Source organism: Cetorhinus maximus, chromosome 7 (genome assembly GCF_964194155.1).
Source record: "Cetorhinus maximus chromosome 7, sCetMax3.hap1.1, whole genome shotgun sequence".
Taxonomy (NCBI): Eukaryota; Metazoa; Chordata; class Chondrichthyes; order Lamniformes; family Cetorhinidae; genus Cetorhinus; species Cetorhinus maximus.
The window spans coordinates 3,215,299-3,231,191 of record NC_135885.1 but is presented as its reverse complement, the minus strand read 5'-3'; the positions used below and the strand labels follow the sequence as shown (position 1 = coordinate 3,231,191).

The following is a 15,893-nucleotide window of genomic DNA, read 5'->3' as shown; positions in this document are numbered from 1 at the left end:
TGGAAATATATCGCCGTTCCTTCACTGTTGCTGGGTCAAAATCCTGGACCTCCCTCCCTCCCAGCACTGTGGGTGTACCTACACCACCGGGGCTGCTGCGGTTCAAGAAGGCAGCTCGCCACCACCTTCTTGAGGGCAATTAGGGATGGGAATAAATACTGGCCTTGCTAGCAATGCCCACGCCCTGTGACAGAACACAAAAAATTAGAACCAATGACCAAAAGCTTGGTCAAACCTTCACTGTACGAGGACAAGTTGCATAGTCTAGTCTTCTATTCACTAGAATATAGAAGATTAAAAGGTGATCTAATTGAGGTAATTCTCCCATTTATGTAACACCTGCGAGTTGACAGGGATGGATCCCCCTTTTGCCTCCTCTCAACTGATGGAAGGCAGCTTGTTTTCAGAAAGAAAATAAAAGTGTTTTAATCCTAAATGCTGTAACTGTCAGGAACAGACAAACAGGTTTTCTTGTAAATTTTAAAAGAAAGATACATTCTTATTATTCAACACCTGAATATATACACAACCACACCCACTCTCACCCTCATAGACACGCACACACTCAAGATTCTGATTACAAGAGGTAGTATGCATTTAAGAGTTTGAGAGTCCTTTGTCACACTTGTTTTTCCCCAGGATTAAGTGTTGAAGCAATTCAATCCTGTAATCCTTTTTTGGTCCACTGAAGAAAAATGTCTGGAGGTTTTAGGAAGACATTTGCTGTTGTTTCCTGTTCGCAGTAGCAGATTTCTCTTGTTCCACTCCAGTGCAGGTGTGGTAACGCAGTCCTGACTCAAAACCCTGGTCTGGTTCCTCAAGTAGAGGGGTAAAGGCCAACCTGAATCTCTTCCTACTGGTGATTCTTAGGCAGGGTCTTGTTCCTTCACAAGTCTACATGTTTCTCTGTCTCTGCTCCAAAAATGTGCCCTATTAAATCTCCTTATGAGAAATCTAGTTTCTTTCATGTGATGTCATCGTGATAAAATAGAGCTTTTCCACACCCTTTCTCTGGATTTCAACCCTGGAGTCAACAAGTCTGCAAACAATATTGTGAAACAAGTTTCTTTAATTATTTGGAGAAGGGCAGCCATTAATCCATGTATACCACATCAACAGCATTAATCTCATCAATTTCAAGTTAGTTAAACATAATTTCCCTGTAACAAATCCATGCTGACTTTCCTTAATTAACCCACGTTGGTCCATGTGATTATTAATTTTGTCCTGAATTATTGTTTCCAGCGGTTGCCCACCACTGAAGTTAAAATGCCTGGCCTGTAGTTGCTGGGTATATCTTTACAAAACAGATCTATAGGATAGTGTTTCCACTTGCCTGCAAATTGCACTAGTTTTATAAAGAGAAGTTATGGTTCAAATTCATTTTCATAATTACAAATGTAAAATCTTCAATGAACCAGCTCAATCAGGTGGTGTGTCAGAATACAATTGCTCCTTTTTTCACCCCTGCATTAATATTCCTTGAAGTATTGAAGAGTGGTAACTTGTTGCAATCATAACAGCTGAAAATTGACATCACAAAAAATTGGCATTTTCAATTAGTGTCCAGTTACCACCAGTGGGTAACCTAATTTAAAAATCACTGATATTCACTTAAAAACTATACAGAACTATTTATCAGTTGCAATGGTGTACAATAGTCAGTTTATTAATAAATTAAATGATTTCTAGCAATTTAAAACTTTTAGAAAGATGGTTACTAGTGCCTTTGCACCTGGATTCTGACCCAGGCAGTCATTCTTCAAGGCTCAACAGTGTCAGCAAGTTTTTTCAATACTGAATCCTGACAAAACAAATCTGCAAAGTCTCTTCCTGATAGGGAGTCATGGGTGAATTCTACTGTCTCAAGCCAGGACAATGAAGCCAACAGCAGCACCCACCCCCATCCCAATCGAAGGGTCAGTCAGTGACACAATGACAAGACCACACTATCAAGGGGTCAGTCAGTCACACAGTGACAGGGCCACGCTATCGAGGGGTCAGTCAGTCACATAGTGACAGGGCCACAGTATCGAGGGGTCAGTCAGTCACATAGTGACAGGGCCGCATTATCGAGGGGTCAGTCAGTCACATAGTGACAGGGCCACAGTATCGAGGGGTCAGTCAGTCACATAGTGACAGGGCCGCATTATCGAGGGGTCAGTCAGTCACATAGTGACAGGGCCACAGTATCGAGGGGTCAGTGAGTCAACACAGTGACAGTGCCACATTATCGAGGGGTCAGTCAGTCAGTCACACAGTGACAGGGCCACACTATCGAGGGGGTCAGTCAGTCTCACAGTGACAGGGCCACACTATCGAGGGGGTCAGTCAGTCACACAGTGACAGGGCCACACTATCGAGGGGGTCAGTCAGTCACACAGTGACAGGGCCACACTATCGAGGGGGTCGGTCAGTCACACAGTGACAGGGCCACACTATCGAGGGGTCAGTCAGTCACACAGTGACAGGGACACACTATTGAGGGGTCAGTCACACAGTAACAGGGCCACACTATCGAGGGGGTCAGTCAGTCACACAGTGACAGGGACACACTATCGAGGGGTCAGTCAGTCACACAGTGACAGGGCCACACTATCGAGGTGTCAGTCAGTCACACAGTGACAGGGACACACTATCGAGGGGTCAGTCAGTCACACGGTGACAGGGACACACTATCGAGGGGTCAGTCAGTCACACGGTGACAGGGCCGCACTATCGAGGGGGTCAGTCAGTCACACAGTGACAGGGACACACTATCGAGGGGTCAGTCAGTCACACAGTGACAGGGACACACTATCGAGGTGTCAGTCAGTCACACGGTGACAGGGCCACACTATCGAGGGGTCAGTCAGTCACACGGTGACAGGGACACACTATCGAGGGGTCAGTCAGTCACACAGTGACAGGGACACACTATCGAGGGGTCAGTCAGTCACACAGTGACAGGGCCACACTATCGAGGTGTCAGTCAGTCACACGGTGACAGGGACACACTATCGAGGGGTCAGTCAGTCACACGGTGACAGGGACACACTATCGAGGGGTCAGTCAGTCACACAGTGACAGGGACACACTATCGAGGGGTCAGTCAGTCACACGGTGACAGGGACACACTATCGAGGGGTCAGTCAGTCACACAGTGACAGGGCCACACTATCGAGGTGTCAGTCAGTCACACGGTGACAGGGACACACTATCGAGGGGTCAGTCAGTCACACGGTGACAGGGACACACTATCGAGGGGTCAGTCAGTCACACAGTGACAGGGACACACTATCGAGGGGTCAGTCAGTCACACGGTGACAGGGCCACACTATTGAGGGGTCAGTCAGTCACACAGTGACAGGGCCGCACTATCGAGGGGGTCAGTCAGTCACACAGTGATAGGGACACACTATCGAGGGGTCAGTCACACAGTGACAGGGACACACTATCGAGGGGTCAGTCAGTCAGTCACACAGTGACAGCGCCGCACTATCGAGGGGTCAGTCAGTCACACGGTGACTGGGACACACTATCGAGGGGTCAGTCAGTCACATGGTGTCTGCGTTTCATTCTTATTGAGTTGTGATTTGTTGTGAAGAGGCTGGGCCATTACAGGAGACACATTGAAAACCAGTCAGATTTATGACTCTCATCCCTGGCTGAACACATGCCAGTAGCAGAGTCACTAACTAGTGAGACTCAATGGGTTTGGTGGGGGAGTCGTAAGTCGAGGCACCGATGTTGGGATGAAGCTTGGAGCTGCAGTGTGATTATCAGGCTGTGTTACAATCCGCCCAATCCCAGACGTGGAGGGAGCAGTCGTCTGCAGCTGAGAGCAGTGCCCGTTGTTTCCACGGGTGCCAGGCATGTCTGGTGACCAGTGGGATCTCTTGCCTTGGCTCTGGAGTGACACTGTGACCTCGGTGGATGAAGGTCGGCTCCACCCTGCTGGGTCCTGCCAACCACAAGCTGGTGTTATAAACGTGAACTGTCCCATTAAAACCTTCAACAGAGAGAAAAATAACAATCACGATGGCTGAAGAGACATCAAACACTCCTGTTGTTGAAGGATACCTCCCCAATTCCTCCTGTCCCTCCCCTGACATTGTTAAGGTGCAGAGCCTCCACTCCCATCCTCCAGTAATTCAAGTGGTCAACCATCAAATGGGGACAGTGAGAGTCAACATACTATTACACATGCTCATCTTTATTTTCATATCCCTCCTTTGCCCTGCCTCCTCCCTATCTCTATAATCTCCTCCAGTGCCACAACCCTCAGAGATCTCTGTGCTCCTCCAATTCTGGTCTGTTCAGCATCCCCGATTTCCATCACTCCACCACTGCCGACTGTGCCTTCAGCTGCCTGGGCCTGAAGCTCTGGAATTCCCTCCCACTCTATCACTCTCTTTACTTCTTTAACGTGTCCGTGAAAGCCCAGCTCTTTGGTTATGAGACCTAATATCATATGTGAACAGTGTTGAATTGTTTGATAATACTCAGAGGCCAGAGCCTGAGAAGCACAGGTATCTCAGAGAGATGTAGGCCTGAGGAGGTTACAGTGATAAGGAGGGGCGAGGCGATGAAGGGACTTGAAAACAAGGCAAGAATTGCAAAAGCAAGAAGTTGCTCTGGAGTGAATGCAGGTCAGTGAATTCAAGGGTTAATGGGAGAATGGAATTTGGCAGCAGAGTATTGGGACAGAAAAAAGGCCCCCTTTACATCATCCCAGGTGCCCTTCAAAGTGATATTTTGCATTACTCACAGCAGCCCTCTCGTCATCCTCGAAGCAAGTTTGCTGGTTTATACTGGTCAATCTTGTCTGGCACCCAGTTTCCTGATCTGAGCTACGCAGGGCTGGTTTTAATTGGACACACGAGTGAAACTGCCTCAGATTTACATCCAGATCCAGGTGGTGAAAGGGTGTGCCCTCCAACCCCTCAAATCCAGATAGGTCACTTGTTCACAATGCTTCAAAGGGATATGCCACTTTCAGCATTTTAATCCCTGACCCAATTCCCGAGGGTAGGAGTGAGGGAGGGACGGGATCACAGTGCCACTTTCAAGACTGACCATGTTTTTCTTTAAGAATAGAATTTCTGGAGTAATTGTGTTCAGTTCTGGGCACAACACCCTAGGACATATTGCCCTTGGTATATGGTTTTACTAAAAGGACATCCTGTTTAACAAGTTTTTTGAGGATGTAACTAGTAGATTAGGTAAAGGGGAACCAGTAGATGTAGGGTACCTGGATTAACAAAAGGTATTCAATTCGGTGTCACGCAAAATGTTAAAAGGCAAAATACAGACTCAGGGAGTTGGGGGTAATATATTATCATGGATAAAGGATCGGTTCATGGAACGGCGGCGGGGGGGGGGGAGGTGGTGGCGTAGTGGTATTGTCACTGGACTGTTAACCCAGAGACCCAGGATAATGCTCTGGGGGCCTGAGTTCGAATCTCACCACAGCAATAAAAATCTGGAATTAAAAGTCTAAGAAACTATCTAAAAAACCCATCTGGTTCGCTCATGCCCTTTAGGGGTGGAAATCTGCCATCCTTACCTGGTCTGGCCTACACGTGACTTCAGATCTACAGCAATGTGGTTGACTCTTAAATGCCCTCTGATCAAGGGCAATTAGGGATGGGCAATAAACGCTGGCCTAGCCAGCAACGCCCACATCCCATGAACGAATAATAAAAAAAAGCAGAGTGTGGGCATAAAAGAACTTTTTCAAGTTGGCAGGCAATGAATAATGGAGCACCACAAGGATCAGTGCTGGGACCTCAGCTATTTACAATCTATATTAATGAGTTAGATAAAGAGACAGAGTAATGTATCTATGTTTGCTGATGATACAAAGCTAGGTAGAATGCTAAGCTCTAGGGAGGATACAGAGAGGTTGCAAATATAGACGTACATGGGTTAAGTGAGTAGGCAACAAGGTGGCAGATGGAGTATAATCTGCCAGTGTGAATTTATTCACTTTGGTCGTAGGGATAGAAAAGCAGAATATTTTCAAGAGGTGAGAAACTTGTAATTGCTGATGTTCATAGAGACTTGGGATGACAGGTATCATTCCAATAATCCCTCTACAGAACTGGACAAATTATTCCAGCAGGGACAATTACCCAGACTCAAAGGAACACAGAAAGTTAGCATGCAGGTGCAGCAAGCAATTAGGAAAGAAAATGGTTTGTTGACCGTCATTGCAAAGGGATTGGAGTACAAGAATAAAGAAGTCTTGCTACAATTGTACAGGGCTTTGGTGAGACCATATCTGGAACCCACTGTGTGCAGTTTTGGTCTCCACATGTAAGAAATGATATATGGTGAAGGTTCAATAAATTGGTCCCTGGGATGGTGGTTGTCCTATGATGAGAGGCTGAGTAAATTAGGTTTATATTCTCTGGAGTTTGGAAGAATGAGAGGTGATCACAGTGAAATCTAGAAGATTCTGAAGGGGTTTGATAGGGTGGACACAGAGATTGTTCCCGTTGGTCGGGGAATCTAAAACACGGGGGCACAGCCTCAGGATGAGGGGCCGATCATTTAGGACTGAGATGAGGAGAAACTTCTTCTCTCAAAGGGTTGTGAATCTCTGGAATTCTCTACCCCAAAGGGTTGTGGATGCGCCATTGTTGAATACATTTAAGGCTGAGATAGACAGATTTTTGATCTCTCAGGGAATTAAGTGATATGGAGAGCAGGTGGGAAAAAGGAGTTGAAGCCCAAGATCGGCCATGGTCGTACTGAATGGCAGAGCAGGCTCGATGGGCCGTGTAGTCTACTCCAGCTCCTGTTTCTTGTGTTCTTGGGAGGGGAAGCAGCACAGGTTCACCAGAATGATACTGAAGCTAAATGGGTGAAATTATATGGGCAGGTGGGGAGAGGCTGCTTGGATTGCTCTGAATAATTTGATCGGGTTGCTAGAGAGAGAAACTATTTCCTCTGGTTGGGGGAGTCCATAACAAAGGGGCAGAGGCTTAAAATTAGAGCCAGGCTGTTCAGGAAGCACTTCTTCACACAAAAGGGAGTGGAAACCTGGAACTCTCCCAAAAGGTTGTTGAGACGGGTCAATTTGAAAATTTCAAAACTGAGATCAGTAGATTTTGTTCTGTGGGTGAAAGGTTATTGGGGGTAGGCAAGAATGTGGAGTTGAGGTTACAATCAGATCAGCCATGATCTTATAGAATGGTGGAGCAGGTTTGAGGGGCCGAATGGCCGTATGTTGTTAGGCCACTGTTTTAAGGGTTACAGAACCAAGCTGGATAAGATGGAGTTAAATTCAACCATGTTCTAATTGAAAAGCTGAACATGCTGGAATGAAGGGCCTCCTGTTATTCCTACTTATCCTCTCCACATCCAGAACCAACATACCAGACACTGCGAGATGGTCCTGTAGACAGGGTGCCCAGGTCAGGCTCAGATAGTCATTGCTTGAAACGGCAGTGGGAATCACTAGCTGTGTGAGGCTCAGAGTCTTGCTCAGGTCCCGATAATCGCTCAGCACCACTCGACCATCTGAGCACAGCCTGGCCACCTTCGAGTGCCCAGGCGCCCACCCCATTGTCCAATGGCAGCCATCTCCCCTGTTCACAGGCACATCAGAGCATCCAATCAGGCTCGGGCGTTGCCGGGTATCAGCCAACCACAGATGACCTTTCAGGCAGCAGACTGAGAAGGTGGAATGATCAAGAAATTCCAGCTCACTGATTGACTCACAATCATCTGTCCCTGAGGAGACAATTAACAAACACTCCCATTAGTTGGGATCCAAGTGCTCAAACATAACCCACAACCAGCATGTCACTCTTCAACTGCCTCACACCCACTGTACAGATTTCCAATATACCCAAACCACCACCCCCCCCATTCACTTCTACTGTACACAATCCCAATGGATCAAACCCCTTCCCATTCACTCCCACTGTACAGATTCCCAAACACACTTTCCCATTCACTTGTTAGCAAACTACTTTTTAAGCCCAAAAATACTCAGTCCTGTTTTCTGTCTTCCCATTGCTCTCCATCAGAATCTTGCCCCACATAAGAATCAGCTCCTCCCTTGCCACTGAGTCCGAGAGGGCAAGCGGGAGAGAGCTGCCCCCAGCAGTTGCTCCAAATCCTCCAACAAGATACATAAGGCTCCACAACAGGGATCCTTCCAGCTCCCAGGGCATCAAAAGTGCTCCAACTTCATTCCACATTCAGCCCAAGTTGGGGCGTCCCCCTCACAACCACTGCGGTCAGGAAGTCCTATACATCTCCATCCTCCCTCAAGGAGCTGCACTCCAGGTTTGACCCTCGATCATGTTATCTGGAGGTTGTGTGTGTGCGTATGTGACCCACCTGTAGTAAACAGCACCTTCTGCGATGCAATCTCTTGGATTGTGAGGTTGCTGACCTTTGAACCATGAAGCACCCGAGGGGTCGGAGAGCAGTCGACGGAGATTTTCGACCACTGGCCGCCTGCAGCCTGGTACTGGACCGTGTTCACCAATGTGATGGCATCTGTCACAGAGAGTTAACAGTGAAATCAGAAGGCATTATTCACCATTATACAGGTGGTTGGTTAGATTGCATCTGCAGCATCCTCTGCAAAATTTTCCCTTCAAGTATTTATCCAATTCCCTTTTAAAAAGAGAAATCATGATTTCAATGGCCTTTCGGGCTGTGCGTTCCATATCATACCTCACTGTTTTAAAAATAAAATTCTTCTCATCTCTTCTGTTCTTTTGCTAATTCTCTTCAATCTGTGTCCCTCTGGTTACCGACCCCCTTCCACTAGAAACAGTTTCTCCTCATTTACCCTACCAAAATCCCTCACGATTTTAACACCTTAATCAAATCTCCCCCTTAACCTTCTCTGTGCTAAGGAAAACAATGCTGGCTTCTCCAGTCTCTCCATGTAACTGAAATCCCTCATCCCTGGGATCATTCTAACAAGCCCCTCTACAGAACTGGACAAATTATTCCAGCTGGGACAAATACTCAGGCTCAAACCAGTCTGGAGACCCTGCACAAGGAGTCAAGCTCAGGCAAAGCAATTTAAATAGGGTCAAATAAAGCAACGGGAGAACAATCAGATCGGAATGGGTTTGAAGGCAGAATTGAACACAGAAGTGCAAAGTGGTATATTTCAGGTAGAGTGAAGAGGAGTAATATAAACTAAAAGGACACAATTTTAAAAGGGGGACAGGAACAGAGAGACTTGGGGGGGACACACATTTTTGAGGGTGGCAGGACAAGTTGAGAAGGCATATGCGATCCTAGGTTATATAAATAGAGACAGAGCACAAAGAAAGGACATTAAGTTAAACCTTTGCAAAGCACAGGTTAGAACCCAGCTGGAGAATTGTTTCCAATCTTGAGCATCACACTTTAGGAAGGATGTCGAGGCTTTGGAGAGGGTGCGGAGGAGATTTACCTGAACGGTTCCAGGGATGGGGGTGGGGGGGGGGACTTCAGTTCATGTGGAGAGACTGGAGAAGGTGGGATTATTCTCCTTAGAGCAGAGAAGGCTAAGGGGAGATTTAACAGAGGTGTTCAAAATCATGAGGGGTTTTTGACAGAGTAAATAAGAAGAAACTGTTTCCAGTAGCAGGAGGGTCAGCAGCCAGGGGGACACAGATTTTAATGTGATTGTGGAAAAAATTCTCATCCTCCCCCTGGTTCTTTGACACAGCGAGTTGTGATCTGGAACACACTGAAAGAGCAGTGGAAGCAGATTGTAACTTTCAAAGGGAATTGGATAAATATTTGTAATGTAAAAAATTATGGAGCTATGGGGACAGTGCAGGGGACTGAGCAATTGGATGGATCTTTCAAAGGACTGGCACAGGCACGATGACTGAATGGCTGCCTTCTGTGCAGCATGACTCTATTATAGGGAATTTCACTGGCAGGAGATCCTCAGGCCACGGAGTCCCTCTAGTGGAGATGGAATTAACAGCAGGTAGTTCCCAGTGAGACAGATGAGCAGAGGCTCCATCATTCTGTTCCCACATGGCAACAAGATGTGTTTAAAAACCTGTTCACATGGTTAGTGGAATGAGGAGGTTCAATAGTGGCTTTCAAAACAAAATTGGATAAATACTTGTAAAACATTTTATAGCTACAGGGACAGAGCAGGGGAGTGGAACTATTTGGACAGCTCTTTCATAGCACTAGGCTGAATGACCTCCTTCCCTCCTGCAACATTCTGTGATTCTCCTGAACCAAGTGCAGACCAGAAGGTCTTGCTGTCTGACCGAATGAGCTGATCCCCAATCTCCAATCTTTCTCTGCAGCATTTTTAAACAGCACTTTCTAAATCCACAACTGTTACCATCTCAAAGAACAAGGGCAGCAGACGCTTGGGAACACCACCACCTGGAAGTTCCCCTCAAAGCCACTCACCATCCTGACTTGGAAAAATATCGCCGTCCCCTCACTGTCTCTGGGTCAAAATCCTGGAACTCCCTCCCTAACAGCACTGTGGGTGTACCTACACCACATGGATTGCAGCGGTTCAAGAAGGCAGCTCACCACCACCTTCCCAAGGGTAATTAATGGTGCCCCGCCAGCGACACTCACATTCTGAGAATAATTTAAGACTGAATTTGATTGATTTTTGTTGGATAATAGTATCAGGATGTGGAGCTAAGGTGGGTAAATAGAGTTAAGATACAAATCAGATAGGATTTAATGGGAGAGACTTGAGGGTCTGAACAGTGCCTGGATAAGGGGCCAGTGCTGAAAACGCAGCCGGGGCAGGGATTTGAAATCTCTTGTCTGCCTGTGGTCCCTCTCCCTGGTGTGGTGTTGGGGGTGGGAGGGGGTTCCAAGCTGTGCTCAGCATCTCCTGGTCCTGATGGCCTCTCTATTTATCATAACCTCGCAGAACCAAGAACACGACGCAATCAATTCACTTACCGCTCTCATCTGTTGCCAAGCGCCAGACCTGTAGTGAGGTGTCAGGGGGTCCACTGCTCACCAAAAGGCTGTAGGGAAAGAATCAGAGCTACTGAACGCAACTTCAAATTTCCAACACACAAACAGGCCATTCAGCCCAACTGGTGTATTTGCTGCACACAAGCCTCCTGCCACCCCCTCTTCATCTCACCCTGTCACCATATCCATCTATTCCTTTCTCCCTCAAGTGTTTATCAAGTTTCCCTCTTAAATGTACCTATACTATTCACCTCAACCACTCCCTGTGGTGGCAAGTTCCACATTCTCTCCTCTCTCTGGGTAAAGGAGTTTCTCCCGATTACCCAATTTATCAGTAACTATTTTATATTTGTGGTCCCTAGTTCTGGTCTCCCCAAGAAGTGGAATCTTCCCTCTGTGTCTACCCTGTCAATTTTAAAGACCTCTATCAGGTCACCCCTCAGCTTTATCTTTTCTAAAAACAGACCCACTCTGTTCAATTTTTTGATAGATACCACCTCTCTGTTCTGGTATCACCCTTGTACATTTGCACCCCTTCCATTTTCTCTACATCTTTATCATCCTTAGGGTCAGTACTGAGGGAGTGCTGCACTGTCGGATGGTCAGTACCGAGGGAGTGCCGCACTGTCGGATGGTCAGTACCGAGGGAGTGCCGCACTGTCGGATGGTCGGTACCGAGGGAGTGCCGCACTGTCGGATGGTCGGTACCGAGGGAGTGCCGCACTGTCGGATGGTCGGTACCGAGGGAGTGCCGCACTGTCGGATGGTCGGTACCGAGGGAGCGCCGCACTGTCGGATGGTCGGTACCGAGGGAGCGCCGCACTGTCGGATGGTCGGTACCGAGGGAGCGCCGCACTGTCGGATGGTCGGTACCGAGGGAGCGCCGCACTGTCGGATGGTCGGTACCGAGGGAGCGCTGCACTGTCGGATGGTCGGTACCGAGGGAGCGCTGCACTGTCGGATGGTCGGTACCGAGGGAGCGCTGCACTGTCGGATGGTCAGTACCGAGGGAGCGCTGCACTGTCGGATGGTCAGTACCGAGGGAGTGCTGCACTGTCGGATGGTCAGTACCGAGGGAGTGCTGCACTGTCGGATGGTCAGTACCGAGGGAGTGCTGCACTGTCGGATGGTCAGTACCGAGGGAGTGCTGCACTGTCGGATGGTCAGTACCGAGGGAGTGCTGCACTGACGGATGGTCAGTACTGAGGGAGTTTCTTTTAATTCATTTACGGGATACATGTCGTTGGCTAGACCAGCACCCATTCCTAATTGCTACATTCTTGGAGGGTCAGGGGTTCAGGGAGCACCCGCATCGTTGGGGGGTCAGGGCTGAGGGAGCGCCACACCATCAGGGGGTGGGGGGGTTCAGGGCTGAGGGAGCGCCACACTGTCAGAGGGTCAGGGCTGAGGGACCACTGCAGAGTTTCAGATGAGATGTGAAACCTGAGGCCCTTTAGCCCATTCAGATTAAGGGCTAGGTCTCTCAGTGGAAAATTCAGAGTGGTTGCCCTTCCCCGCCACCATGTCTGGGTCTATTGTAGACTAACTGGTTCCTGTGATAATTCAACAACTCTACTCTCATTGTAACATGATACGACTTGGACAGTAATTTTCTCTGGGGGTCCTCAGTTGTCCCTGCAGACAATGTACCCAGACACTCAGACTCATACTCTACCTGGTCCCTGCAACGTGTTTCAAATCATAAATGGGCCTCTCTGAGAAGCCACCACGTTTCACCGTGAAGTCTCTCTCTGGACAAAGTCCCTGCAGAGGGAAACGGAGAGGTTAAAGATGTATCGAAAACCGTCCTACATCCCCTCCCACCCCCATCCCCAGCCTGATACCTCACCCAGAGAACCCCCCAACAGTGAGGGAGTAGAAGCCAAGGGTTGAGGTGTTGCTCTCTCCTGGCTGCCAGCCTCTCACCTGGTTTCCTTTAGCACAGAGTTTCTGAGGGAGGGAGAGCTCGAGAATTTCATTCTTCTTCCCCACGCTACAGCCGGCGACGCAGATACCTGCCAGACAGGGAAGGGCAGAATCAGGCTACAGAACAACTCTGACAATACACCAGCTAGTGTGTGCACACTTACACAGTAACAGGAACACCTCAGAGTCCTTCACTACTTAAACAGACTGGGGGCATGTAAAGAATGAACCAGACAGCAGATCATGAGGGGTGACTAAACAGTTGGGTCATAAAACATAGGGGCAGGTGACCATTCAGCTCCTCAAGCCTGTTCCTTTATTCAATTAGTTGATCTTTACTTTAATACCATCTACACACACCGATTCTATAAAACTTAATATCCAACAAAAATTCTATGGAAACATTAAAGTAAAACAGCAAATTCTAGAAATATTCAGTAGTTCTGGCAGCATCTGTGTTCTCTTGTTCTGGACTCTGGACCTAGGTTAGGTCATCCCTCAATTGTCTAAACATGATGGAATACAAGTCTAGTTTATGCAACCTGCTTTCAATTTAACCCTTATAGCCTTGGTACCATTCTGGTGAACCTGCACAACTGCCTCTCCAAGGCAAAGATCATATATCATTTTGGAAAAGGAACTGTTGTGCATGTGTAAACACACACAGAAACAGAGAGAGACTCAGAATAACATACTTCTGTCCTGAATCCATTCTATGGCACGTGTTGGCTCCTGAAGTTCAAACACATGAAGATCGTTGTACCTGAAAGACAGACAGAATACAGTGATCTACAGCCATTGTACTGTAAAACACTCCAAAAACCCACCTCAGCCACAACTTACATTTAGCAAATGGGAGTAAAACATTGTAAACTGCTCCAGAAAAGTGAACATCAGATAAAATTTAAAATTCAGAAGGACAGGTGACCAAAAGCTTGGTCAAAGAGATAGTCTTAAAGAATCATTTCTACGGCACCGTTCAATCTCATCCCACAATCCTGGTTTAACATGAAGCAGTGCCTCTGGGATTAATCTTCGGTATAATCCGCCACCTCCACTTCTGATCCTCAGCCAGAACCCAACATGGAGAGGCAGAGTGACACCAGGTGAATTCAGTGCTCCCTCACACAGGTGTCAGATACCAGAGACCCCAGCACACTCCCATTTCCTCGATACACCAGCCTTCTCTCCACCCACCATCCATTTCCACCCTCTCTCTATGGATCATTCTCCCCCACCCCCAACTCTAGGGTTGCCAACCCTCCAGGATTGTCCTGGAGTCTCTCGAGGAATTGAAGATTCAGGCAGGTTGAGGGAGGGGAAAAAAAATTTAAAGTGGGGCATTAAATTAGAGATGTTTTTTTTAAAAACAATTTATTTGAGCAAGTTCAGTTACGATAAAAACGTGGGAGAATTAGGGGGTTGGGAAAAGCTGCTTATCCGCCTGGGAATTGGACGAAGGGATGAAATCTCCCGGAATCAGTCCACCAGAGTTGGCAACCCCCTTTCCCCCCGCCAACACCCCCCCCTTTCCCCCCGCCAACACACCACCCCCCCTTTCCCCCCGCCAACACACCACCCCCCCTTTCCCCCCGCCAACACACCACCCCCCCTTTCCCCCCGCCAACACACCACCCCCCCTTTCCCCCCGCCAACACACCACCCCCCCTTTCCCCCCGCCAACACACCACCCCCCCTTTCCCCCCGCCAACACACCACCCCCCCTTTCCCCCCGCCAACACACCACCCCCCCTTTCCCCCCGCCAACACACCACCCCCCCTTTCCCCCCGCCAACACACCACCCCCCCTTTCCCCCCGCCAACACACCCCCCCCCTTTCCCCCCGCGCCTCAGATAGAATCAGCCGCACAGCCTCAGAGACTCCAACATCCAGTCATCCCACTCGCTCTCATCCTCCGCCATCTTGCTGTCTCCACGGCAACACCGGCAGCTCCACTTCCTGTATCCTTCAATCGTCACTTCCGCTGTTTCCCCCACCCCTCACAAAAAAATTCACTTTATATTTTACATTAAAAGACGCCAACGGTTCGCAAAATCCGAATCTCACGAACAACATAAAAATAATTTCATCGGATTATTATTTTTTTCGCCACAGGCGAAGGAACTGTCGGTGAAATCACCGCAAACTGGGTTCCGACTTCAGAAACGTCAACTTTATTTTCACCAATTTAAGAAAAATAATCTTCTCGTTTCAACCCGTGTCCAAAGATGTTGAAAACGGTCATCAGATTCAAATAAAAAATTCCAGAAAATAAAAATAAACGACGCGGGAGGTCAAAGTTTACACCCTTTACGGCAACGTCACTTCCTGAGATGGGCTGGCGAGTTTTTTTTTACATCCAACCAAATAATTTTTATTTATTCCCGCCCTGAAGTTACTTTCAAATTAAATAGAAACGTATCATTCAACAAATTAATATTTTGAAGTATTGTGTGTTTTACTGCGACTCATGTGGTGATGCTCTGACCAATAGGATTGCTGTTGCTGGGGTGAAGTGGGGAAATAACAGTTGAGGCGGTCCTACTCCCTGAAATACGCCTCCCAGCGGCTGGCTGAGCAGCCTGGGTTCCGTGGTGTAATGGTTAGCACTCTGGACTCTGAATCCAGCGATCCGAGTTCAAATCTCGGCGGAACCTGCTTCTTTTACTCTGAATTACTCCATATTGTCAGTGGATGTGGATCACCCGCTCTACTAGGCAGACGTGCATTTATATAGCACCTGCCGCCACCTCAGGATGACTCCCAAGGAACCTGACAGTCAAATGTGGTCACTGTTTTATGGCACAGAAGCATTGGAAAAAGATATGAGACATTAAAAAAAAAGACATGAAATAAAAATAAAAAATGTTGGGAATACTCAGCAAAATATTTTTAATGGTGGGTTGGATCGATTCTTGCTTGACCAAGGGAGCCATAGGTTATCGGAGGTAGGCGGAATATGGAGTTGAGGCCACAGTCAGATCAGGCATAATAAAAACAGAAGGTGCTATAAAAAAGTGGCAGCATCTGTGAAGAGCAAAACGGA

At 47.7% G+C, this 15,893-nt stretch overlaps 1 protein-coding gene and 1 non-coding gene across 3 annotated transcripts; one reads left to right on the top strand and one right to left on the bottom strand.

Moving 5' to 3' along the window:
- Positions 1-1,325: 1,325 nt before the first annotated feature.
- wdr73 (WD repeat domain 73) lies at positions 1,326-14,836 on the bottom strand. Of its 2 annotated transcripts, none has more exons than XM_078544990.1 (8): positions 14,717-14,836; positions 13,542-13,609; positions 12,847-12,935; positions 12,596-12,684; positions 10,903-10,970; positions 8,338-8,499; positions 7,366-7,722; positions 1,326-3,991 (listed from the first exon to the last, which is right to left on the bottom strand). In XM_078544990.1, the coding sequence occupies exons 1-8, from the start codon at positions 14,767-14,769 to the stop codon at positions 3,762-3,764; spliced, it is 1,116 nt and encodes a 371-aa protein (XP_078401116.1). In that variant the 5' UTR covers positions 14,770-14,836; the 3' UTR covers positions 1,326-3,761. The 2 variants fall into 2 exon arrangements, with proteins under 2 accessions (XP_078401116.1, XP_078401117.1); XM_078544991.1 differs by lacking the exon at positions 14,717-14,836 and adding an exon at positions 13,690-14,332.
- A 596-nt stretch (positions 14,837-15,432) lies between these two features.
- trnaq-cug (transfer RNA glutamine (anticodon CUG)) lies at positions 15,433-15,504 on the top strand. Its single transcript has one exon. It is a non-coding gene; the product is annotated as a tRNA-Gln (tRNA).
- The last annotated feature ends 389 nt before the right edge of the window (positions 15,505-15,893 follow it).

What these genes read in the sequence shown, in the direction of transcription:
- wdr73 (XM_078544990.1), bottom strand. Translation starts at nt 14,769, where the DNA reads ATGGCGGAGGATGAGAGCGAGTGGGATGACTGGATGTTGGAGTCTCTG. An exon ending in TCTGTGCTAAAGGAAACCAG is followed by an intron (nt 12,685 to 12,846) that starts GTGAGAGGCTGG and finishes TTCCCTCTGCAG; the next exon opens with GGACTTTGTCCAGAGAGAGA. An exon ending in GAAGGTGCTGTTTACTACAG is followed by an intron (nt 7,723 to 8,337) that starts GTGGGTCACATA and finishes TTGTCTCCTCAG; the next exon opens with GGACAGATGATTGTGAGTCA.